The following is a 21,705-nucleotide window of genomic DNA, read 5'->3' as shown; positions in this document are numbered from 1 at the left end:
GTCAAGGCCGTCCTCCTTCGCTGCGCCGGCTTTGACATGATCAACCTCGACGTCGCCGCTGAGCTCGGCATGACGGTTCTCCGCGTGCCTGCGTATTCGCCGTACGCTGTCGCTGAGCACGCGGCCGGCCTCATGATGACGCTCAACCGCAAGTACCACCGCGCCTACAACCGGACCCGCGAATTCAACTTTAAGCTCCAAGGTCTCCTCGGCTTTGATCTCCACGGCAAGACGGTCGGCGTCGTCGGTACCGGCAAGATTGGCGCGCTCTTTGGCAAGATCGCCACGGGCTTTGGCTGCAAGGTCATCGCCTACGACGTCTACGAGAACGCCGAGGCCTTGAGTTACGGCATCGAGTACGTCTCGCTCGATGAGCTCTTTGAGCGCTCCGACATCATCTCGCTCCACTGCCCGCTCTTCCCGTCCACGCACCACGTGATCAACGAAGAGAGCATCGCCAAGATGAAGACGGGCGTCATGCTCATCAACACGAGCCGCGGCGGCTTGATCGACACCAAGGCGCTCATCCGCGGCCTCAAGAACGACAAGATCGGCAGCGTCGCGTTGGACGTCTTTGAGGGCGAGAATGGTATCTTTTACGAAGACCACTCGGGCGAGATCATGGCGGACGAGAACTTCACCAAGCTCTTTACGTTCCACAACGTGCTCGTGACGGGCCACCAGGCCTTCTTCACGAAGGAGGCATTGAGCAACATCGCCAAGACGACGATGGACAACATCAAGGCGCTCGAGACCGACGGGCCGTTCGTCAACGAGGTCAAGAAGCAGTAAAGTTTTGCACATAATACATTTTGTCATCTTCTTATTCTAAATCGATCGATGTCTGTGTTGAAACGCTCATGAAACGGCGGACTTGAATCCGTCATGCCGCGTGTCCCGTCCCCATCGTATCTGGACGATATCCGTCGGACTGTTCTGGAGGCCCGAGAAGCCAATTCGGTTGCCGCCATCGACCAGTGCTCGACAAGCGGTAGCAGTCAACAATGGAGGGACTTTTTCACGCTTTATTTCGTCTGGCATGTGAGCTGAGAAGCTGGGAATAGGCCACCTTGACCACATAGAGGCCGCGGCGTCGCAAATAGTGTGATCCGTGGGCGGCATGCTTGGTCCTGCACCTTTTACGTGCGCGCGACGCCGTCGCCCAAGCCAATCTCCCGTGATCCAGCGCTGGAAAACACTAGATTCCCGCATCGTCGGACCTTCTACCGCAATGTACAGGGTGACCGTCGGAACGACCGAGCCAATTGTATTGGTTTGGAGTATGATATGCTACTTGATCGCCCGCGTCCCGTGTCGACACCTGACACTATTCTCGACACCGAGTATCTTCCATGGCGACGGGTCAGAAACACGAGACAACTCGGTCGTGAGATCCCACGTCTTCAAAAACGTCGCGGCGCGCGCTGGCGCGTCGAGGGATGTGCCATTCTTGCTTCTGCCACCAGCCCCCCACTTGCCTCATGTTGAAGAGCCTCGCTGCTGCCAAGCCCGTCATGGCGCGTGCGCTCCGCACCGCATCGCTTTCGACAAAGGCCCCGGCTGCGATGCGCATCGCCTTCTTCTCGGACGCCAACTACGACACCAAGACGATGCAAGCCATGGCTGCCAAGGAGGACATCCAGCACGAACTCCAGTACGGCACTATATGTATAGGGCGAGCTCATGGGCAACATGGATAGCTTTTTTCCGCACCGACTAAGCTTGGGCACGGCGCCGATGGCCAAGGACTTTGACATTGCCGTCGACTTTGTGAGCGGCACTGTGGACGCCCCCGTGCTGAAAAAGGTGTGTGATAGCGGTGACTACATGTATCCTGAGGATCGTTGCTGTCAATAGCTCAAGGAAGTCGGCGTACGGTCCGTTATGCTTCGCTCCGTGGGATTCGACACGGTCGATCTTGACAGCGTCGCCTAAACAGAGCAACCAAACGATTTTAATAAGTACTAGTGCACGTATTACATGTCAACAATGGGTTTCCTGCGCCGCATCCCTGGTTGTCGCCGTCGAGGGCCATTTTCAGGAAGAGACTAAAGAGTTTGACGCGGCGGGTCGACCAGCACAAACACGTTCGAGTACCGCAGATGAGCCATGCCGCAAAGCAAGCCAGGACGCAGAAAGGGTACAGATTGGATGTCCTTATCTGGTTGTCGTCTACGTGGAATAGCACAGAGGGACTTCTTTAGTCATACCCGATATGAATGTAGTCTTCGAATGATCCGTCTTGCCGTGAGGTCCTAGTGTTGACGAAAACCACTACGGCATAGCACGACCCTTGGGCGCTTAGCAACAGCCCGTGCGCACGGTCAGCATAGAAGACACAGAGAGCGAGAACTGGAATCATGCCCCGAGAGCTTGCCCCGAGAGTTCTTCTTCTCTGTCTTCCCAATCAGAGCATACCTGGAGAGGAACAGCTCGTTACCACAAGAGGCAAGATGACCATCGCTACGGCGTACGCACCCACCTTCGCGGCGAGCCGCTACCGCCTCGACCGTGAAAAGTGTAGGACTATGGCGCCAGTTGGCATCAGCGGCGCTGCGTGCTTGTTGCTGCTACGTTGAAGCGCGAAGCGGCGTCTCGTCGTCCATACAACGATCAAGTCGACGCATCCAGTCCAAAAACACGCTCGTTTCTATTTTGCTTTTGAGTTTGCTCTAGAGTTTGCTTTTGAGTTTGCACTTCACTTTGCACTTGCAGGGGCGCCTACGACGGAGCCGCCTCACATGCTCACCTTCGAGCCGGACGCAAAACGTGGCGAGCCGAGCGCGCAGGGTTGTAAATAGTGTACGTTGTGCACATCTCAACAAGAGACTTCATGATACACTATTTAACGGGCGTGAGTACCTATTGTCGCGCGCAGACACGCAGCGTCGACGCCGAGTCCCACGCGAGCAAAGAAAGCGCCGTCGAAAGCGATCCAAAGACGCTTTTCGATTCATTTTTCAACACGGCGAAATGCTACGAGGTCTTGTCAAGCCGCTGCTGCGGACGCCGACGGTGCGTCGGCTCTCCACGACAGCCGCGGACCCGATGAAGATTGCGTTCTTTTCCGCCCACAGCTACGACACCGAGTCGATGCAAGCCATGGCCAAGAAGGAAGGCATCCATGGCGACCTCCGGTACATCTGCCGTTGCAATTGTCGAGAAATCTCACGCAGCATTAGCTTCTTTCCGCATCGGCTCAACATTTCGACAGCGCCGTTGGCCAGCGAGTGCGACATTGCCGTAGCTTTTGTCAACGACACAGTCGACGCCCCCGTCTTGCGCAAGGTACACGCAACCCCATCTTATGCCAAACTTTTTTTCACATTCCTTATGTCGTAGTTTAAAGACATTGGCGTCAAGGCCGTCTTGCTGCGCTCGGCGGGGTTCGACATGGTCGACTTGGCCGCTGCCAAGAACCTCGATATGCCCATTTTAAACGTGCCGTCGTACTCGCCGTACGCGGTCGCTGAGCACGCGGCCGGTCTCATGATGACGCTTAACCGCAAGTACCACCGCGCCTACAACCGGACGCGCGACTTCAACTTCAACCTCCAAGGCCTCCTTGGCTTTGATCTGCACGGCAAGACAGTCGGCGTTATTGGTACCGGCAAGATTGGCGCGCTCTTTGCCAAGATCGCCACGGGCTTTGGCTGCAACGTGCTTGCTTACGACGTCGCCCCAAACCCGGAAGCTCTGAGCTATGGCGTCAAGTACGCGAGTTTGGACGAAGTGCTCGCCGCCTCGGACATTATCTCGCTCCACTGCCCGCTCTTCCCGTCGACGCACCACGTGATCAACGACTCTGCGATCTCCAAAATGAAGAAGGGTGTGATGCTCATCAACACGAGCCGCGGCGGACTGATGGACACGGAGGCGATCATTCGCGGTCTCACGAGTGACATCATTGGCAGCGTCGCGTTGGACGTCATTGAAGGCGAGAACGGTATCTTTTACGAAGACCACTCGGGCGAAATTCTGGCCGACGAGAATTTCGCCAAGCTCTTTACCTTCCCGAACGTGCTCATCACGGGCCACCAGGCGTACTTTACGCGCGAAGCGCTCGACAACATTGCGAAAACGACGATGGACAACATCAAGGCGGTCGCCGCGGGTGGACCGTACGCCAACCAAGTCAATAAGCGGACGTAAATTCATATTCTATAGCTCATGCAATATTGCACATAATATACAACGATGCAAAACTCGCTTGTCTTGGCGCTTGAAACCATCACATTACCGTTCCAAGAAGCATGAAGCGCAACAACGAAGGGACTCGGTCGGCCTCGGTGCTGCCCACCGCCATCTTTCCAGCAGGCACGCCGCTGCAGGCGACGTTGGCCAAGCTCGAGCAACCGGTGCGGTCGAAAGCATCCCTGCCCGAGCATCCGCCGAGCCCAGTGCCCGAATCCACCGAGCTCTTCCACTACACCAACACGCTTTTGCACCGAGTGACGGGTCGGTATCTTCCCGCGGCGGTGGTCGGCGGCAGCACCACCGCCCACGCGGACGAAGTCAAGCACTTGGCGTCCGACCCCGACTTGGTGCTTGTGGTATGCATGTCGTCTCCATGCTCGGCCTCATGGATCTACTAGATGCAAAGTGTGCAGGACCTCACACATCAATTTCACGAGGTTGCCACGTCCGTCTTGTCGCACCGCCGCGAACTCGGAAAGATTTTGCTCAAACTCAAAGGCTCGTACGTCGTTTTGTTTGAGCGCGTCCTCGAAGCCGCGATGCGCTTCTACTACACGTACCGGGCCGAGCACGCCAAAGAGCGACACGACCAGAAGCTGGAGATTTTGAACCAAAGCCGCCTCATCCAAGAGCACGAAGAGTCGATTCGGGTGCTCACGCACCACTTGGAAGCCAAAGAAGTGCTGCTGCAAACGCAGCGCGTCACGATCCAGGACCTCGAATTTCACAACCACTCGCTTCAAGCGCTCGAAGCTACGTGGCTCGAGCTCGTACGTTTATTCGCCAATTCGATACCTCTAATATCGTCCGTGGTTGTAGCAAGACGAGTACCGTGAGCTCAAGCGATTCAAACTATCCTGTGACAAGCGCGAAGAGAGTTTGCAAAAGCGCGAAGATACGATTCAAGTACAGTATATCGTTGCACAGGATGACAATGTGTACATTTTCCATGGCAGGCCAAAGAAGAGACGTTGACGCGCCACGCCCACTTTCTCGACGTGCAGACCAAGACCGAGCACGGACGCATTATCGAAGAAGCGCGGTCTGCCGCCCCTTCCAATGCTTCTTTCGTAAACGGTTGGACGGTGTAGAAAATACAAGGAGGCGTACACCAAAGCCGTCGAAGAGATCCACCACGCGCACGAGCCGTCGCCCGACTCGCCTTACTTCAATCATTTCCGCCCGCGCGCCGACGCATCAACGGAGACGATCACCGACGACGACGGTCTCTGGGACATTCAGGTCGCAATTTGCATACAACTTGGCGCGCAGCATAAATCGAGTAGGACGGTGTCCCAACGACCGTCTCGACGAGTGTGCGAGCGCGCATCATGTGGCGGCGCTTCCACGCTTTTGTTCGATGCAAAAACTGTCATGGCCGACCGCTGCCCACGCGCGCGCCGACCGAGGTGGACGAAGCTGTACGTTTGTCTTTGTGTACAATCTGTCTGCTATACAAGCACCGGTAGTACCAGACCGTGTGGACAGTCAAGCAAAAGCGAAAACGGTGGAGCCGTGCAGCTGCCAAAGAGTGGCGACTGCCCAACTCCATCAAACACTTTCTGGCCAATTTGCCAAAAACCGTGGTCGCGATCGAGCGCTACTCGCTGCAAGAGCTTTTGCAGCACATCGAAGAGCTCTACGATGCCAAGTACGAAGCTGACTGCCTCGACGCGGCCGACGGCGTCGCGTACCAGCCGCTCGACCAGTTCGTCGCCGAGTACTATCTCAAGAGCTGCAAAGGGCGGCAACTCGCCGAGGTGCAGCTCTACAAGCTGCTGATTTCGATCAAAGCGCTCTATTTAACGTCGCCGGCGCTGCATTTGTTTGCTCGCTTTCTTCAGTTGCTCGATCGCGACGAAGCCGAGCAGCGCCAGTACCGCTTCGACCCCGACATTGACGAGAAGGCCCAGGCCTCCAAGATGGAGCTCAACGCACTCGGTGTGCCACCGCAACAGTGTCTCAACCAGAGCTACCTCCGCGTCTTCTTGGATGCACGGTCCGTCGTGACATCATACCGAGGTGACAAGGCCTCAGCTCTTTTGCTGTAGGCACAACGCCTTGCACCACCCCGAGCTCGGCACCGATCATCTCGTGTCGGTCAACGGCATTAGCACCAAGTGGGTTGCACTGGAGTACGGCATTCGCCTACTCAAGTGGTACCTCAGCTACTTGCCAGACGAGAAGCGGCATATCTACTGTCGACAGGTACGCAAATATACAAACACGATGGTCAGCGACGATGGTCTGTCGGCATCCTAGCTCGAGCACTGCACGGGGATCTTACTCCATGGCACCATCACCGACACGACAGGTAACCAGCTCGCTGTCCGCGCACAGATGCGTCTGGCCATGTTGGGCACTGAAACGAGCCGCACTGGCGGAGATGAGCCCGTGCGCCGGCGCGATGTTGTCGTCGTGAGCGTGCACGTTGTCTTGGAGCTCATCGTCGACGTGCTGCTCATGCGCACGAAAGGCATCGAGATGGAGCTGACCGAGCTCTTTGATTCGGTACGACCGTTTGAGAATGCTAGGACTCGTAGAACGTTGGGGTCGGAGCATGTTTAGTTTTCATGCGTCTTCTTGACACTAGGGTGACGTCAACCACGACCACGTACTGTCGTTCGCCGAGTTTTGTGCGATTCTCCAGCCGCGCGCACCCCACTTTAACGAGCGCCGGCTCTTGCGGATGTTTCGAGAGGCGCTCGTGCTCGGCCAAGACCCGTCGTACGCCATCACCGCCGACGCCTTTATTCAAGTGTGTACGGACCACGGCCTCGTCGCGCTAGTGTCCAGTGCCACGTTCGAGGTAGATGTACACTTTGTCGCATCGTCGCTGAGTCACCCTCGTACAAGTTTAGCAAGCGGAGTCTCCGGCACAGCCCGCCAAAGCACCGGTCCAGCTCGTTCAACGCCAAGACGAGCCCGCTCCGGCACGGGACAGTGGCGGCGTCGCCGGCGCCGCGCCGCTCCCCGCCAAAGCCCACACGGCACTCCGCCTCCGTAATCTCCACGAATGGAAACGAAGCAGCCTCCACGAGCTGTGACGACGAGATCGTCGAAGACCTAACGACACACGACGACGTTGACGACGCTCGAGTCCGCCACCATCTCGACTTGTGTGGGACAGACGACCCGATTGAGGAAGAGATCGAGACGGTAGCATAGTCATTCGCTCGTACTTTTTTGTTATAATCACCGACGATTCAAGCTGTAGACGGATATATACGTATTTGAGTAGCATGTTGGACTGCCGCAACGTCTACTTGGGCTCGGAGGGGGCGTCGACGACATGAGCGCCTGCAGGCAGTGCGTGGCGCGGCTGTTCGAGTGCTTCTAACGTCGGGGTTTCAACGGTGACGACCTACAATGTACATCATGTCATGTACCCGAACGACAAGACGATAATGACTAAAGACCTTCCACACACACACGGCCGTGATGGCTTTGAGCACAATGTTGGCAAAGAACATGACGGCAGCGAACCGGTTGGTGCCGCACCCGGGGAAGCTCCCCAGACCGTCGCAGTGGAGAATGCCAATGCTATTGGGCTGGCAAATCAGATTCTGGAAGGCTTGGCCCGAAATCCAGAGCACGCTCCAGACAATGTCGGTCGCACACGAGAGGCAAAGCACCGAGACGTACAAGACGGTCCCGCGCGAATTATGCTTGTGGTGCGAGAAAGGGTGGACAGTCGCCCAGATCGCAAGTGCAAAGTTGTAGGCTGGAAACGCCACATACGACAGCTGCATCAAGAGCGAGAGTGCGAGGGACGCCGTGCCAATGCGGTGCTGCCACTCGTCCCAAAACCCTTTGGGGGGCCCCCCCGGGGGGGCTTGAGTTTCCTTTGTCGGGCTGCGCTTGGGGCTGTGTGTCGGGCTGCGCTTGGGGCTGTGTGTCGGGCTACGATTCGGGCTGTGCGACGACCGCACCGGGCTTGGCTGCGGACTGGGCGGCGCCGGGGCAACGTGGTCGGCCATCGCGGTAACCGTCACGAGTTGTGCAACCGCCGGGTGTCGAGACATCCGAACAAAGTTCGTATCCGGTATATTTCGTTCTTGGTGTATAACTTATAATCCGATTGACTCAATTGAATCCTAGATCCTTAGAGATGTGCAATATTGTCTACAAGGTGTATTGCTTGTACTAGCGCGGTGGAAGCCTGCAAGCGTGATGCTAATCCGGCATCCTGAAACGTATCCAATCAAAACGCTGCATGTGGGATATATTGCTGCATTTTGACCAATCCAACGAATTTAGACGGACAGCCAATCCCAGGCGACGAGCCATGGTGGCAGGATCCGCCGTCGTGCAGGCCATCGGGGCTTGTGGCTCATGGAAGGACGCTACACGCCTTCTGCAAGAGCTCGAAGACGCCTACACTCGGACAAGGTCGGCGGCAGATGCGAGTCGCTGGGTCGAGGCGACAACCGAGGCCGTCCGCTGGGCGCTGGCGACCGCGGGCTTGCCGTCCCAGCAGGCCCAAGCCCATCTCCACGCCTGCCTCGTCCTGCTCGCCAAGGGCATATTTGCATCAAGGCTTTCCACTGAGGCCGCGCCGTTTGTCTATGCCACTTTGCTCGTCCAGCTCCTGCCAACGTACCCTGTGCTGGATGGCGCCGGCGTCGTTCTGGCGTTCTGTTATCTCCAACATGGCCAGTTCGACGAGGCCAAGGTCCTTTTGGACGGCCTTCAACACGCCTCGTCACACGCCTACGCAGACGAGTACGTAGCAATATGCTTGCGCGCTGTTAATGGCCCATGGCACTTGTAGGACGTGCATGCTGCACGCCGCGCTCGCTCTCCTGCGCGACGGCCACGACCCGCAGCCAGCGCTCGCCTCTCTCCTCACGCGCATCGGTACGTTATCCACATCCTGTATTGTCGACTCTGTGGTTTGAGCAAACGGCAGAGGCCGCCCCGACGCCGGCGCTCTCGTTCTGGTACGCGTTGCTGCATGTCCATGCCCGGACGCCGACGACAGCCCTGCGACATTTGCTCCCGCACCTCGAAGCTGCGATTGCAGGCGACTACCAACCTATAGCGAGCTGCAACTTGTATGCGTTCATCTTGGCGCAAGGCGGTGGCACCTTCAAGGCCGGGGATTACCGCGAAGCGGGCGAGCTCCTCGCGCGGGCCATGCAGATGGACTTTGACCAGCCAGATGCAGCGTTCAACTACGCCTTGCTCTTGGGCAAAATGAACAAGTGGCACGAGATGCAGCACATGCTGGAGTTCGTGCTCGAGGCACTGGTGCCGCCGCCGTTGACCGCACTCACCATCACGCCTCGCTTGACCACGCCGACCCGCGTCCGGCGCCACTTGCTCGCAACGAGTCTGGAGAGCCGTACGTTCAGTAGTGTCCATTCATCATACGTAAGGACGTGGTGTAGACGAGTATGAAACTGCAAAGCGGGTTATTGAAGCCCTGACGCACGCCCGTGACCTGCTCGAGGTCGCCAGCCCGTTTCAGGTACCTCGCTACTACGCGTCGTTCGCGTATCGACACGAGCACGTCTAGTTGTCCCAGCTCATTCGCGACCGCATCTTTGTACTCCTCGAGGTATCCTCCGATATGGCTTGAACGCGTCGTGGAGACTCAGGCTGCGTAGCTCGACTTGCACAAAGAGGCGCTGCAAATCGCCGACGCCGCGCTTCAACGCCACTTTGTCGAGTCGGATCCGGTGGTTGTGCTCTATAAGGCCGACGCGCTGCTCTGCCTCGGCCGCCTCGACGAGTGCAAGTGGACCGTAGACCGCCTCGACGGCCTCGGCGTCGTCGAGAGCGCGCCAGCGCTGCACGCCCAAGTCCTCAACAACCATGCACTCACATTCGCCTGCCAAGACGATGTCGATACCGCGATCGTAAAGCTCCGCGAATGCCGACGCTTGTATCCGACCTCTCGCCACGCTGCGTTCAACTTGACGCTTCTCTTGTGGCGCAAAGGAGACAAGGCCGCTGCGTGCGTCGTCTGGCTCGAGCACACGGCGTCCACCCAAGCAAGCACCCCCAATGCGAGTGAGAAGAGCGTCGCGGCCAAGCCGACGAATCACGTCAAGTCGCGTAGTCAGGGTCACGTCGATGCCACCCAAGTGGCCGCGCTCGACCGCCTCATTCGCTCGTTCTCAACAGCCGAGGCCAACGTGCGCGTCGTCCAGCGGGCGCTTGAGCTCGGCCGGCACTTTGCCGACGTGTTGGCCGCGCCCAAGCAGGGCCGCTGAGTGTCACGTAAGGCGTAATCAAGCGTCCATCGCGCGACTCGTCTGAGAGCGTTTAAGTTTGCGAGCCAATTTGCTGGCGCAAAACGTTGATACTCTACCTACACCGAGCTCGGGAGGTGCCAAAGCAACGCAGGCTTGAAACAAAGTCGGAAATTTCAACGTGCAAAAGAGGCTCATAGCTCGTACAAGCGACCTTAGCCAGTCCGAGAGTTCCTCGTTTACGAAATGTGGCGGTAGACGCCTCATACAGTGGTTGAGTACTGGATATTTGTATCTCCACGGCTCTAGAACGACTAGGTCGAGACACGGCGATGTGTTTGTATCAATCTATCAGCAAGATAGTCCTACCGAGAATCCGTTCGGATGGGACTGTACAGGAGCCTGTGGCCTCCAGCAGTCTGTTAGCCCGAGTTCCCTATTTGCCTCTTAGTACACGCGCCGGAGTTTGGGAGTACTGCCTCCCTTTGTCTTTGGAGCAAGGCGGATACGGTCACACGAAGCTAGATAGGTTCGTACAGAGCATGGGCGCGTTGGGATATCGAGCGTAACGTAATTCACGCATTGAAGATTAGCTTATTCGCTACTCCCCCTTGTGATTCTATACCTTTCTTGTGCATTGACGCCATATCTCTTGGCTAACATGTGCTCGGTGTACGACGACGTATATGCCCAAGCAACTTATGGAGAGCTTGCTAAACGTAGGTCGGCGGCGGCTCGGAGACCGTCTCGTGGACGAGAACGTGCATACCCGTGCGCGTATCGACGTAGACGCTGCCGCGCGAGAGTTTTGTGTGCATCGTCTTGATGGGCCGTGGCACCACGAGGGCGGCGTGGACTTTAGTAAAGTACGTTGCGATGGCAAACCCACAGAGCGCCGTCATCGCTGCGTAGACCGTGTAGGCAAAGCACGCGTTCGGGAGGTGGCCGACTTCGGTGCGCCACGCGCAAAGCATCAAGACGCCCCACATGACAGTGCAGTAGCCGCACGCGACCGCGCCCCGCAAGAGGCGTTTCGTGCAGACGCAGACGCAGCAGAGGTTGTCGAGCAAGAGCAAAAACGTGCACGCTGACGCCGACGTGAGCGTGAGGCCGGCGGTGCCGACGACGACTCGGCCGATGCTGCCGCAGGTCGCGTTGAGGTAGGCGCGAATATCACGGGCGGGCGCGTCCGTCGGGCGCAGCGACTGGTGCCAATTGAGCGTTGCCCAGTTTCGGGTTTGGCGGCAGAGCGACGTTGGCAGCGTCTGCGTCGCCATCGGCGTGCACTTGCGCGTGGCCAAGTCCCGCCCCGACGTGCAGTTGACTTGCACCAGCGTGTGGCCAAAGAGACTTGCACATGTGTACATTGCATTGGGCTCGAACAATGTCGCGTCGGACCGGTTCGAAGTTAGGGCCAAGCACGCACCCCAGATGCCGACGTGCAGCGTCGCGTTCGCCGCCGCGGACGGCAGCGACCGGTCGACGGGCGACGGCAACATGACGATCGACGTCGTCGACGACCATTGCGGTAAAAAGAGCGCGAAAAAAAGCGTTGCGAGAGAGACAACGGCTGTCGTCGTGCCTACATGTACACTGATTGAGTCGGGTGTCGATTTATCATCGAGAAGGAGGGAGGCAACGACAGTACCGATGGCCCCCGGCACCGTACACACCATGCGGCGCCAGCAAAAGACGTGTTGTTCGAGAATCGATTCGCCAATCCGCGACCACGACCAAGATCCACTGTCGCTCATATCTTCGAACGTTTGCACGGTCAACGTCAAGTTGTCTTCAAGTACGAGCACGTCCAAGGGCGGCGTACGTCTGCGTGAATGCGAGCTCTGTCCAGCCCGATCAACAGCCAATACCCCGGTGGCTTACCGGCTCGCAAACTTAAGAGCACACGAGCCGCGCGATGGACGCTTTCGACTTGTAAATACTATGCGCCAATGTTGTGAAGTTTCCGGGATTGTGTCAAGCTCGACCCTTCATCTGAGGCGTTCGATCAGGTCTTTCTGCAGCGCACCACCCTGCTGCCTCACGATTGAACTCGTCGGCCGAGTACGCCTGGTGGTGCCGTTGGTGATGCACAGAATTGTCACGTGTTTATGTTGCAGTGGCCTGGAATTGCTCAAAATAGACACCCGTGCCCCTTCGTTGGCCAATCAAACGGCGGCGTATCTTTCACAACGTTATATTTGGCGCGTTGACATGCTTCACGAACGTCACTTTCTAAAGCGATGAGTACGACACCGATGCCGGTCGCGGCGACGCCAGAGACGCAGATGGTTGCCTTTGTTGCGCCCGAAATTGACGCCGCGGGCCTCTACCGCGTCAAGGTGACACCTCCGCGCACGTCCATCTGGGACGGCATGGTGCAGCTCTCGACTCCCATGAACGATGATGAAAAGTCCGAGACGAACCGGTTGCGCCACGCGCGCCGACGCCTGTGGATGCTACTTTGCGCAGCGGCAGTGATTGTAGCCGCGATCATCGGTCTCTCGGTCGGACTCTCGTCGGGTTCGTACCACGACGCGTCGACGTCCGACGGCGCCCGCGCCAACCTCAATGGTGCGACAGAGGCCCCTACGTATGTGACGCCGACGCCCACCACGTCGCTGCCAACGGTTGTCGAAACGAACGCGACGGCGGGCAACACGACGGCAGGTACGCCGGCGCGCGGAGCGTACGACGATACCATTGCAACGTCAGCGCCGTGCGGGTCCGGTTCGTCGTCGTCCGCGACGAGTCCTTCTAGCCAACTACCGACTGGCCCGACGCCGGCCCCGACACCAACTACAACCACCAAGGCACCGGCACCGACTACGACCACCAAAGCGGCGACACCGACACCGACGCCAACACCGAGGCACCGACTACGACCACCAAAGCGGCGACACCGACACCGACGCCGGCGCCGACATTGGCTCCGACACCGGCACCAGCACCGACGCCGGCACCGACGCTGACGTTCCTCAACAAGTGTCCCTACACGATCAATCTCTTCCAGGTCGATACGCCCATTTGCACGCTGGGCTCGGGTCGTCAATGCACGTATCCGCTGAACGCCGGCGACCACACCATGTTCCGGCACACAGGGTCGGCGTCAGCAACGCTTGTCGAAATGACGCGGCTCGGGGGCATGATTTGGTACGACATTAGCATCATTCCGCCGGGGTGTGGCAACGGCGTGAGCTGGGCAGAGTGCATGCGCCTCTCGGGCGGTATCTCGGGCTACAACGTCCCCGTCTCGATGCTACCGACCAAGTACAACAAGGACCCGACGGCCGGCAACTGCTTCTATGTCGAGTGCCTCGCCGACCAGTGCCCCGATGCCTACCTGTACCCGACCGACGACCTCAAGATGAAGGACTGTCGCGAAGACGAGGCGTTCCTCATCACCTACTGCCCATGAGCCGCTGCATATTGATAGATAGTACGTCGTTAATTAACGTGATATATTGTCATTCTTGCACCTTTATTCCAAAATTGTCTGTGTCGGTGATGCCAGTGTATATATTTCGTAAACCCCACTTCCGCATCTCAATTCTATTTCTCCCTCGACGTTCGTACTAGGGATAGGTTTAGACGGCTGGAAGCTTAGTCAATGCACCCCCAGTAGTCCAGTAGTCGGTTCTGCGTTCGTCTCCACGGCTGCCCTCCATCGTCCGACAATATTCTAAACCTAGCCCTAGTGGAACAAAGTTGAAGGAAAAAGGGAAGAGGGAATCGTAGGAGGACCCGGAGGCTTGAGAGGCTGCGTAAACCAAACTCGGGACTCTAGCCATTGATCATCCGAGAAATCCACTAGCCGTGACCGAAGCTTGTCAGTGCAAAACTTTAGTTGGTTGAGGTTGCCAATAGGCTCAACCCTAACCTCCAAACCACGTAGCTTTGACATCCGAACAGGTACATATGGTATGTCCTCCAAAAAAGGACACTGTGTATATACACGGAATACGAGCTAGCGCTGGGCGCGCGTCTGGTACGTCGCAGTGCGCATCTCATGGAGGCGCGAGACTGCGCGGTTGCATGCATACAGGAGGTCGGTCATCGAGCTCATGTTCTTGACGGGGTTTTCGTTCGACGGGTCGTTCTCGAATGCGCCCGACGGGCCGTCCCAAGAGCTAAAGGCAGGAACGCCGGCGGCCTTGTTGGCCTTGCGCAGCGCATCAACCTCTTCCGGCGAGAGGCGCTGCGGCTTGGGCGCCCCGCTAAACGCAAAGAGGTCGTCGGGCTTGACGTGGGCCGAGCAGAGAAGGCGCACACGGTGCTCGTACAGCTCGTCGAGCAGCGTAATAAAGCGTCGGGCCTAGCCCGTCGATATGAGTCTCTGTGATACCACAAAAATTTGAAACATTTGAGAAAATCGACAAATATCGACAAAAATCGACAAAAACCGACAAAAAGTCAACAAACAGCAACGTACCTGGTTGTGCATTTGAATCGTCAGCTGCGGTACGTTGAGCAAGACCACGGTGCCGTACGCCTCTGCGAGCGCCTTGTAGTCGGCCGCGCCCTTGTCCGTGTTGCAGAGCTCTTGAAAGCTCGCGACGCACACCACGTCACGGTACCCCAGCACCGTGAGCGACCGGCCCATCATGACGGGCGTCGTCTGCAGCGACAACAGCGCGCCTTTCGGGAGCAAGGCCTCGGCGGCTGCCTTCAAGGACGCATCTGCCGACTCGCTCCACGGGCACAGATATGTTTCGCCGACCGGCTACACTGTGAGGTTTGCATCCGCAAGGCCCACCGTACTTGCACCTTTTCAATGCGTCGATGGTCGGTACTCGAGTCGATCGACAGTACGCGCGTGTGCTGCTGGAGCAAGTCGAGAAACGGAAGAAAGTACTCTCGGTTGACGCCATCCGGGTAGAGATCCTAGCCTCTTTGAATACAGGAATTGGAGCCGAGGAGCTACCTTGGGGTGCGTGTTGGACGTGGCGATCATGACCGTGCCTTGGTTGAAGAGCGTGCCAAAGAATTTGCGCATGATCATGGCGTCGGCGATGTCAATGACCTAGGCATGTCACGTGCAAGCGAGGTTACGATCGAGGCTACCTGAAATTCGTCAAAGCACAAAATCGGGCTTTCTTGAGCGACTTCTTTCGCAATGAGCGTGATGATATCGCGCTCGGGCTCGAGCTCAATGTGCGCGGACCGGCCAAAGGTCGCCAAGTGCTCCTGCTTGCGCGCATGGATACGTCGGTGCACTTCGAGCAAGAACGCGTTAAAGTGCACGCGCCGCTTCTTGGTCGCGAGGCTCTCGTAGAAGAGGTCCATGAGCATCGACTTGCCCGTGCCCACTTTGCCCACGAGGTACAAGCCGCGCGGCACCTGCATCGCGCCATGTTCCTAGCATCGGCCGCATAAGCCTCCGTCGATGCTACGTAGCGTACCGACGACGGCAGCTCGTACGACGTCAGGCGCTTCTGCAGCTTCTGGAGATGGCCCACGACGGCCTCTTGGGCGGCGTCGGGGCGGAGCTGCTTGGCGCCGACCAGCCGCTTGTACAGCGGCAGGAGCGCTCCTTGTCGCGACATGAGCCAAACAAAAAAGTGTAACTACGAACTTCGGGCACGGACCAATGGCATCGACGCTCGCGACGGTGGCCTTGGGCCTGCGAAACGGCCGTGGCGCCTGCCACGTCATGACCGAAGGTCGACGTCGTCCATCTCCCATACAAAAATGCAGAATACAAAGGGAGTCACAAAGGCGGGTGTTTGTAAAGTTATGCGGGCCCGGTCCCGGGTGTGCCTGACCCTTTCTTGGCTCGCTTGCCGCGGTTGATGACGAGCCCGACGAGCTTCTTGCGCATCGCGCGATCAATGAGCGGCTCGTCGCTCGTCTCGATCGCGGGCTGCGGCACATCGTCGTCGTCCTTGGATCGCGTTGGCTCCTTGAGCGCCTCGTTGCTATGGTCCTGGGAATGGCGCAGGATCTTGGCGACCTTGGAGGCCTTGGGCTGCGTCTTTGGCCGGACCTGCGCATAGAGGTCTGTAAGCACCTGTCGTCGCGCGGTTCTACTCGTACGCGAATGTTGCCTTGCGAGTTGTCGGCCGTCGAGACACGCAGAATGAAATGCTCTTCCGTCTCGTTGGGCGACGGCTGCTGGCCCTTGCTGTCGCCCGCGTTGTTGCTGCCATGTCCATTCGAGACGGTTTCGGACCGGTGCAACTCGTGCTCGGCCTTTTCTCGGTTGATGACATCAAGGATGCGGCTGAGCTTTTGCTCAACCTAAAACAGCGTTCGCACCAGCGTCTGTGACAGTGACAAGGTACCAAATGCACGAGGTCGGTCGTCGAGATGTCGCCGGCCTTGTTGAGGTCGACCTCGTTCTCGAGCTCCATGGACCCTCGGACCGAGCTCATTTTTGCCATGCACTTGACCATGCACGATCGAAACGCATCGAGCTACAAAGCACAGCTTATGCCTCAAATGTTCTGCAAGCAACGACGCCGTACGAGAACGTTGGAGCGGTTGCAACGCTCTTGGAGCGCCGACACGTTCTTCTCAATCTCCTTGAGCTTCTCGGCCGTGTCGTCCATCTCTTGGTACGCGCCGCGCGTGTTCATGGTCGCCCCACGCAGCGTCGCGAGTTGGTCCGAGAGCTGCTTGTACAGTTCACGGAGCTTGCGCATCTTGGCGTCGGCAATCGAATGCTCTTCCTTGAGGTTTCGAAAGGTCTCTTCGCGCGAGAGGTACTTGGCAATGATCTTGTCGATATCGTTGGTGCCCGCGGCTTCGCTCAGCCGGCGCAAGTCGGCCTACGCCACCAAATGTGTCAATGTTTCGGCGGCATTGCCAAGGAACCTCGAGCGTAATGAGCTTGGCATCGGTCTGCATGAGTTCGGTCTGGATCTGGGCAAACTGCGCGCTCTGGATCTGGCTTTCTTGGCGCAGCCGCTTGGTTTCGCGCGCGGTTTGCTCGCCCGTCACATTTTGAGCCACTTTGCGCCGGCTCAGTTCTCGTTGTTCGATCATGTCTTGCTTCTTGCGCGTGCTCTCGATCGCGCTCTCCATGTCTTCAATCGCGCGGCTGTTTTCGTCACGGAGGTCTTGCAGCTGCTTGACGAGCTTCTTCTGGGTCGTCTCGGCCGTGCATTTCTCTTGCTAATACAATATTAATCGAAATACGTCCACTCTCCGAGTCGAACCCGCGCCGTCTGCAGCGCCATCGAGCCCGCGGCAAAGTCGTTTTGCAGCGCGTAGAGTTCCTTTTCTTTGATCGTCGTCAGCTTCTTGGACTCTTGCACCTACGTCTGCATTGAGGCATTGGCGAACGAACGCGCTGGCGACCTCGAGCGCAAGGCGTTGTATCATGTGGCTGTACACGCCGCGGTCGGCGAGCTCGTCTTCCAGTTTGTTTTCGATCGACTAAGTCATTCATATACTGAGATACTGGCTACAAAGCAAGCTCGAAAGGGTCGTGACGCACCGACGCACGGTTCTCGAGGTTGATGGCCTTGGTCTGGAAGGCCATGCCATCCATCTTGCGGCTTGAGAGAAGCGAAGATGCTTCCGCGAGCGCTTCTCCGATTTTCTACAGCACCGCCGCATGCGGTGGATGGAGAAGGATATGGCAGCAGCACCTTGATCTCGGCCTCCTTGCGGCTGTTGGCATTGCGGATCAAGTCAAACTCCTACGCAAATACGTGGCACCACGGCGTGCCGACGACGGTCATGGAGCGAACCCGACGGTACGCAGCAACTTCGTTGGCTTCGCGGTCGACCATCTGAAGATCGTCGCCGAGGCCGATGCCCAGCGTGCCAAGGAACGACTGCACCGACGGCGCCGTGACCTTGCTACACAAGTCCAAATTGGATCATATGGCGAGGATCTCTTCTTGCAGCGTACCTCTTGGACGTGCTCTTCTTGGGCGACGCGATGCTCTGGTTGCCGTCGAGCGTGCCCGGCATGAGCCAGCGCTGGCGGCCGCCGTACGTGCCCCGCGTGCGCTCGGTCATCGAGCCATCGGTCGGCGCCTCGACCGACACTCGGACCTCGGGCGACTCGCCGTCCATCTTGGTGCTAGTCGCGTTATAAATACCGGTCGTTCCCAAACTGTTACGAATTGGGTCGTTTGTCGAGCGTATAAAGGCTGCGGCTACCGTCTCCGTAGTTGCTTCTCACGGCTTATCGCCTGCCAGCTGACTCACCGCCTATAGTCCCTTGACGTCGGTTGCATGTGGTGTTGATCTTCGCAAAGTACGTCGACTTCATGACCTGCAAGGACGCTGTCTCGGCCTTGACGCCGTCGCTGTTTGACTTTGGCCCTTTGGCCGCAGTGGGTCGTCACCGCGACTGCATCAGGACAAGGTGGTGTCATTCCTACTGGCAGCTTCGGGCCTCCTGTTGGATGCAGCTGGACACGTCGCGTCGCCTTCTCCCACGTGCATAGGAGGCCACTTGGCGAGGTGCTGACACGCGGTCTATGATGACGACTACGACCTCCTGACTAGAATAAGTTATATTAACGACCATATATGCGCTCTTGCGTCTCTTTCTCTACTACGTTTTTGTTGTATCTTCTAAACTAGATAGCGGCTTCTTAGACGTACGTCTCGTTGAGCGACGAGAAGCCGAGGTTTGAGTTGTTTTCATCGTTGAACCACGACCGGAGGTCCGACGTCGACATCTCCGAGAGGCTGCCGTACCACGATTTCTCATCAAAGAGCTCCGTGTCCCGGATCGTCGAGCAGCCCGCCTCTTCGAGCGAGTACTGGCTCCAGACGTAGAGCAGCTGCGTGCCGTTCGGACCCAAGTCGGCGCGGCTCTCGCGCTTCTTGCAGCGCTTGGCCGTGATCGGCGAGTGCACAACGTGCTCGAGGCCCTTGGGAATGGCTTCGATCAAGAGCGTGCCGGACGCAATGCCCTTGAAGAGGAACTTGCCGTGCGACTTGAAGTAGCACGGCGTTGATGCCGCGCCGCGCGGTGCCGTCTCAAAGTACGACGTCGTGTCTTGCAGAAAGGCCGTCCACGCATCGCCACCAATGAGGATCTGGCCGCCGCGCGACGCCTTGGCGATGCGCGCGGTTTGGTTGACAATGTTGCCAAAGTAGTCGGCGCGGCCACTCGACTTGTGCGGACTCACGCTGACAGGGACCCCGGTCTCGACACCGATCGAGATGCGAAACTGGATGCCGGTCGGGTCCGACTCGAAGAGCGCGTAGACTTGCTTTTGGACTTGGGCGCACCACGCGACAGCGTCGGCCGGACGGTGAAAGGCAAGCATAAAGTCCTACAGTCGGTCATCCATGAGCCGTGGCATGTAGAGATATAGAGTGCGAGACGTACGCCTTGGAGCTCTTGGCACTCGTAGCCGTGAAACTGGCGGAGGAGCTTGCGCGACAAGGTGCAGATCGACTTGACGCGCGAGACGAGGCTGTGCGCGTCGCTGAGCATGAGCGACCGCGCGCCTTCGATAAAGGTAAACACCATGGTCACTTCGCCACCGGCCGCCGGCGCATCGCGCATGCCAGGCGCCAACTGCCGCGGCGACATGAGCGTAAGGAACCGCCGGTCTTCCAAGTGCTTGGGCAGCAGCTGGAAGAGCTGGAGCGGGTACCCGCCCACGAGGTGCTTCCCAAGGTCCTCGACAACCGGGTTGCCCATCTGCACGAGCTGTTCTTTGAGCTTCTCCCATGCGCCGTCCGAGAGCACAATCTGGCCGCCGTGCGCGCACTCGCCAATGAGCCGGACGAGATCCTTCGGGTTGGTCTCCTTCTCATCGCAAAGGTCTTGAAACTCATCTTCGTGGTCGGTCTCGGAGCCGACGAGGTGGATCGCCATGCGCACGCGGAGGCCGCGGAAGACGAGCGTCGGCTTCTCGGGCGAGAGCTCTTCTTGGGCCTCCGGTGCTTTGAGAAACTTGGGGTTCCACGCAGCGTACATGAGGCCGAGCTGCATTGCGAGGCACCACCGCGCTGCGTTGTACTCGGAGTGGAACCCGAGGATGAAGAATTCGTCGTTGAAGCGGAGCTCGATGCCGCCGTACTCGACGAGGCGCGACCGGATCATGTGCACATACAGCGCGGTGGCCTCCTCCATGAGCTCTTGGAACTGCCGCGAGAGCCGCTGAAAGGCCGCGATCGAGACGTACACGAGTACGTTCATCTCATCCGACATGGCGTCGTCCGAGTTGGTCACCGACGTCTGTGCCTGCAAAATCGGGAGCTGAACGTCGGTCGACATGAAGTCGTGCGTGTACGGGTCGGACACGTGCGACGTCGCGTGGTGGCCGGACGAGAGGCGCATGGCGCCGGCGTAGCCCAAGGCGCGGATGTCGGCGGTCTCGCTAAACTCGAGGTACACGTCGGTCATCGAGCGGTGCTCGGGCCGCTGCGTGTAGTCGTAGCCGTTGGTGCCCACTGTGTCGCTGCGCGGCAGCGACCGGTTCGAGCCGCTGCTGCTCTTGACCGCTTGCAGCGACTTTGGGTTGAGGATCGAGCCTTTGCCGCGGCCCGCCGAGACGGCCGCGGACGCAGGATTATCAATGACCTCGCCGTCACGCCGGCGCGTGCGCTGCGAGTGCGGCCCGCTCGAGCCGCCAGCAAGGTCGCGCTCCGAGTTGGTGCGGTGCGTCATGCCCGTGTTGGTGATCGCGCGGCCGTTGGTCCCGTTCTGGCCCGTGTAGCCGCCGTTGGTCGTGTTGAGGTACGGCGCGAGCTCCTGCACAATGTCATTGCGCGGAAGGCAGCGCTTGAGCACGCGTATGCAGCAGTCCCAGCAGCTCATGCGTCGCTGCTGCGGTGGACTTGTCCGATGCGGGAATCCGACTTGGCCGTTCTGCGTCGACTTTAGTGGATGGTCGCGGCGTGCAAATAATCACGCGCATTTTAATGCACCCACCCGGCCGAGCGCGCCAATGTATACAAACATCAAGACAATACAATAAAGTGTGGTTGCAGACGCACGAAACGCGACGTAATAATATGGCCATTAGTCACACGGCGCTGGTCTGGATTTCTCGAGTGCAAACTGGCGAGTTTGCACTTGGCTGTTGTATGCAGCGACTAGGACGGCGTCGATTACTCTACTCTAGTAGCGACTGTTCTAGTAGCGACTGTGTCAAATGGCGCTGGCTCGACCCCATAAAGTTGACGGGCTTCGCCACCGCCGCACAGAGACGCGTGGTGATGGTTAGTTGACATGGTGAGTCATGCAGTATGACACAGACAGGCGGCAAGCCGGTCCTTCGATCCCAATAGCCAAGTCGCTGGCTCTGGTACGCGCATCGAACGCGTGCGATGGCCACGAAAGCGCGTGGCCACCCATTATTAATCTCGCTCCAGAAGACGCCAACAG

General features: G+C 58.3%; 11 protein-coding genes across 11 annotated transcripts; 6 read left to right on the top strand and 5 right to left on the bottom strand.

Moving 5' to 3' along the window:
• Positions 1 to 25: 25 nt before the first annotated feature.
• On the top strand, positions 26 to 817 carry SDRG_03148 (D-lactate dehydrogenase). The gene has a single exon (XM_008608770.1). The coding sequence runs from the start codon at positions 37 to 39 to the stop codon at positions 790 to 792; it is 756 nt and encodes a 251-aa protein (XP_008606992.1). The 5' UTR covers positions 26 to 36; the 3' UTR covers positions 793 to 817.
• A 538-nt stretch (positions 818 to 1,355) lies between these two features.
• On the top strand, positions 1,356 to 2,008 carry SDRG_03147 (hypothetical protein). Its single transcript, XM_008608769.1, has 3 exons — positions 1,356 to 1,654; positions 1,701 to 1,806; positions 1,858 to 2,008. Exons 1-3 carry the CDS (start codon positions 1,440 to 1,442, stop codon positions 1,933 to 1,935), a joined length of 399 nt encoding a protein of 132 aa, XP_008606991.1. The 5' UTR covers positions 1,356 to 1,439; the 3' UTR covers positions 1,936 to 2,008.
• An 861-nt stretch (positions 2,009 to 2,869) lies between these two features.
• Positions 2,870 to 4,211, top strand: SDRG_03146 (D-lactate dehydrogenase). The gene is made up of 3 exons (XM_008608768.1): positions 2,870 to 3,137; positions 3,183 to 3,288; positions 3,343 to 4,211. The coding sequence occupies exons 1-3, from the start codon at positions 2,974 to 2,976 to the stop codon at positions 4,150 to 4,152; spliced, it is 1,080 nt and encodes a 359-aa protein (XP_008606990.1). The 5' UTR covers positions 2,870 to 2,973; the 3' UTR covers positions 4,153 to 4,211.
• Positions 4,212 to 4,246: 35 nt separating this feature from the next.
• SDRG_03145 (hypothetical protein) lies at positions 4,247 to 7,244 on the top strand (the record flags this gene model as incomplete). Its single annotated transcript, XM_008608767.1, has 9 exons — positions 4,247 to 4,553; positions 4,596 to 5,029; positions 5,289 to 5,439; positions 5,484 to 5,606; positions 5,697 to 6,140; positions 6,274 to 6,405; positions 6,460 to 6,708; positions 6,791 to 7,006; positions 7,059 to 7,244. Exons 1-9 carry the CDS (start codon positions 4,254 to 4,256, stop codon positions 7,242 to 7,244), a joined length of 2,235 nt encoding a protein of 744 aa, XP_008606989.1. The 5' UTR covers positions 4,247 to 4,253.
• Positions 7,245 to 7,364: 120 nt separating this feature from the next.
• Positions 7,365 to 8,177, bottom strand: SDRG_03144 (hypothetical protein; the record flags this gene model as incomplete). Its single annotated transcript, XM_008608766.1, has 2 exons — positions 7,365 to 7,561; positions 7,617 to 8,177. The coding sequence occupies 2 exons, from the start codon at positions 8,175 to 8,177 to the stop codon at positions 7,460 to 7,462; spliced, it is 663 nt and encodes a 220-aa protein (XP_008606988.1). The 3' UTR covers positions 7,365 to 7,459.
• A 278-nt stretch (positions 8,178 to 8,455) lies between these two features.
• SDRG_03143 (hypothetical protein) lies at positions 8,456 to 10,514 on the top strand. The gene is made up of 6 exons (XM_008608765.1): positions 8,456 to 8,922; positions 8,972 to 9,057; positions 9,110 to 9,544; positions 9,591 to 9,670; positions 9,719 to 9,760; positions 9,810 to 10,514. The coding sequence occupies exons 1-6, from the start codon at positions 8,486 to 8,488 to the stop codon at positions 10,416 to 10,418; spliced, it is 1,689 nt and encodes a 562-aa protein (XP_008606987.1). The 5' UTR covers positions 8,456 to 8,485; the 3' UTR covers positions 10,419 to 10,514.
• A 442-nt stretch (positions 10,515 to 10,956) lies between these two features.
• Positions 10,957 to 12,168, bottom strand: SDRG_03142 (hypothetical protein). Its single transcript, XM_008608764.1, has 2 exons — positions 12,046 to 12,168; positions 10,957 to 11,979 (listed from the first exon to the last, which is right to left on the bottom strand). Exons 1-2 carry the CDS (start codon positions 12,149 to 12,151, stop codon positions 11,111 to 11,113), a joined length of 975 nt encoding a protein of 324 aa, XP_008606986.1. The 5' UTR covers positions 12,152 to 12,168; the 3' UTR covers positions 10,957 to 11,110.
• A 469-nt stretch (positions 12,169 to 12,637) lies between these two features.
• SDRG_03141 (hypothetical protein) lies at positions 12,638 to 13,854 on the top strand (the record flags this gene model as incomplete). Its single annotated transcript, XM_008608763.1, has 2 exons — positions 12,638 to 13,024; positions 13,156 to 13,854. The coding sequence occupies 2 exons, from the start codon at positions 12,638 to 12,640 to the stop codon at positions 13,810 to 13,812; spliced, it is 1,044 nt and encodes a 347-aa protein (XP_008606985.1). The 3' UTR covers positions 13,813 to 13,854.
• A 457-nt stretch (positions 13,855 to 14,311) lies between these two features.
• On the bottom strand, positions 14,312 to 15,948 carry SDRG_03140 (hypothetical protein). The gene is made up of 6 exons (XM_008608762.1): positions 15,797 to 15,948; positions 15,459 to 15,752; positions 15,319 to 15,417; positions 15,162 to 15,278; positions 14,827 to 15,117; positions 14,312 to 14,709 (listed from the first exon to the last, which is right to left on the bottom strand). Exons 1-6 carry the CDS (start codon positions 15,938 to 15,940, stop codon positions 14,362 to 14,364), a joined length of 1,293 nt encoding a protein of 430 aa, XP_008606984.1. The 5' UTR covers positions 15,941 to 15,948; the 3' UTR covers positions 14,312 to 14,361.
• Positions 15,949 to 16,098: 150 nt separating this feature from the next.
• SDRG_03139 (hypothetical protein) lies at positions 16,099 to 18,451 on the bottom strand. The gene is made up of 11 exons (XM_008608761.1): positions 18,256 to 18,451; positions 18,092 to 18,203; positions 17,990 to 18,040; positions 17,836 to 17,940; positions 17,697 to 17,774; positions 17,555 to 17,653; positions 17,211 to 17,510; positions 16,862 to 17,164; positions 16,679 to 16,810; positions 16,431 to 16,634; positions 16,099 to 16,380 (listed from the first exon to the last, which is right to left on the bottom strand). Exons 1-11 carry the CDS (start codon positions 18,420 to 18,422, stop codon positions 16,129 to 16,131), a joined length of 1,803 nt encoding a protein of 600 aa, XP_008606983.1. The 5' UTR covers positions 18,423 to 18,451; the 3' UTR covers positions 16,099 to 16,128.
• Positions 18,452 to 18,853: 402 nt separating this feature from the next.
• On the bottom strand, positions 18,854 to 21,255 carry SDRG_03138 (hypothetical protein). The gene is made up of 2 exons (XM_008608760.1): positions 19,696 to 21,255; positions 18,854 to 19,639 (listed from the first exon to the last, which is right to left on the bottom strand). The coding sequence occupies exons 1-2, from the start codon at positions 21,133 to 21,135 to the stop codon at positions 18,950 to 18,952; spliced, it is 2,130 nt and encodes a 709-aa protein (XP_008606982.1). The 5' UTR covers positions 21,136 to 21,255; the 3' UTR covers positions 18,854 to 18,949.
• Between the last annotated feature and the right edge of the window lie 450 nt (positions 21,256 to 21,705).

Source organism: Saprolegnia diclina, assembly GCF_000281045.1.
Source record: "Saprolegnia diclina VS20 unplaced genomic scaffold supercont1.7, whole genome shotgun sequence".
Classification (NCBI taxonomy): domain Eukaryota; phylum Oomycota; class Saprolegniomycetes; order Saprolegniales; family Saprolegniaceae; genus Saprolegnia; species Saprolegnia diclina.
The sequence above is the reverse complement of the archived record's forward strand: the minus strand, read 5'-3'. Positions and strand labels throughout refer to the sequence as shown.

Excerpts from the sequence above, each read along its gene's own strand:
- SDRG_03140 (XM_008608762.1), bottom strand. The coding sequence starts at position 15,940 with ATGTCGCGACAAGGAGCGCTCCTGCCGCTGTACAAGCGGCTGGTCGGC. Across the intron at positions 15,279-15,318 it reads CGTCCAACACGCACCCCAAG|GATCTCTACCCGGATGGCGT; the intron begins GTAGCTCCTCGG and ends CAAAGAGGCTAG. Across the intron at positions 14,710-14,826 it reads CGATTCAAATGCACAACCAG|GCCCGACGCTTTATTACGCT; the intron begins GTACGTTGCTGT and ends TCGACGGGCTAG.
- SDRG_03148 (XM_008608770.1), top strand. The coding sequence starts at position 37 with ATGATCAACCTCGACGTCGCCGCTGAGCTCGGCATGACGGTTCTCCGC.
- SDRG_03138 (XM_008608760.1), bottom strand. The coding sequence starts at position 21,135 with ATGAGCTGCTGGGACTGCTGCATACGCGTGCTCAAGCGCTGCCTTCCG. Across the intron at positions 19,640-19,695 it reads AGTGCCAAGAGCTCCAAGGC|GACTTTATGCTTGCCTTTCA; the intron begins GTACGTCTCGCA and ends GACCGACTGTAG.
- SDRG_03146 (XM_008608768.1), top strand. The coding sequence starts at position 2,974 with ATGCTACGAGGTCTTGTCAAGCCGCTGCTGCGGACGCCGACGGTGCGT. Across the intron at positions 3,138-3,182 it reads GGCATCCATGGCGACCTCCG|CTTCTTTCCGCATCGGCTCA; the intron begins GTACATCTGCCG and ends ACGCAGCATTAG. Across the intron at positions 3,289-3,342 it reads ACGCCCCCGTCTTGCGCAAG|TTTAAAGACATTGGCGTCAA; the intron begins GTACACGCAACC and ends CTTATGTCGTAG.
- SDRG_03147 (XM_008608769.1), top strand. The coding sequence starts at position 1,440 with ATGTGCCATTCTTGCTTCTGCCACCAGCCCCCCACTTGCCTCATGTTG. Across the intron at positions 1,655-1,700 it reads GACATCCAGCACGAACTCCA|CTTTTTTCCGCACCGACTAA; the intron begins GTACGGCACTAT and ends CAACATGGATAG. Across the intron at positions 1,807-1,857 it reads ACGCCCCCGTGCTGAAAAAG|CTCAAGGAAGTCGGCGTACG; the intron begins GTGTGTGATAGC and ends TGCTGTCAATAG.
- SDRG_03142 (XM_008608764.1), bottom strand. The coding sequence starts at position 12,151 with ATGAGCGACAGTGGATCTTGGTCGTGGTCGCGGATTGGCGAATCGATT. Across the intron at positions 11,980-12,045 it reads TACGGTGCCGGGGGCCATCG|GCACGACGACAGCCGTTGTC; the intron begins GTACTGTCGTTG and ends GTGTACATGTAG.
- SDRG_03143 (XM_008608765.1), top strand. The coding sequence starts at position 8,486 with ATGGTGGCAGGATCCGCCGTCGTGCAGGCCATCGGGGCTTGTGGCTCA. Across the intron at positions 9,058-9,109 it reads CTCTCTCCTCACGCGCATCG|AGGCCGCCCCGACGCCGGCG; the intron begins GTACGTTATCCA and ends AGCAAACGGCAG. Across the intron at positions 9,545-9,590 it reads CGCAACGAGTCTGGAGAGCC|ACGAGTATGAAACTGCAAAG; the intron begins GTACGTTCAGTA and ends GACGTGGTGTAG.
- SDRG_03139 (XM_008608761.1), bottom strand. The coding sequence starts at position 18,422 with ATGGACGGCGAGTCGCCCGAGGTCCGAGTGTCGGTCGAGGCGCCGACC. Across the intron at positions 17,775-17,835 it reads ACCTCGAGAACCGTGCGTCG|TCGATCGAAAACAAACTGGA; the intron begins GTGCGTCACGAC and ends TGAATGACTTAG. Across the intron at positions 17,165-17,210 it reads CCAAGCTCATTACGCTCGAG|GCCGACTTGCGCCGGCTGAG; the intron begins GTTCCTTGGCAA and ends TTGGTGGCGTAG.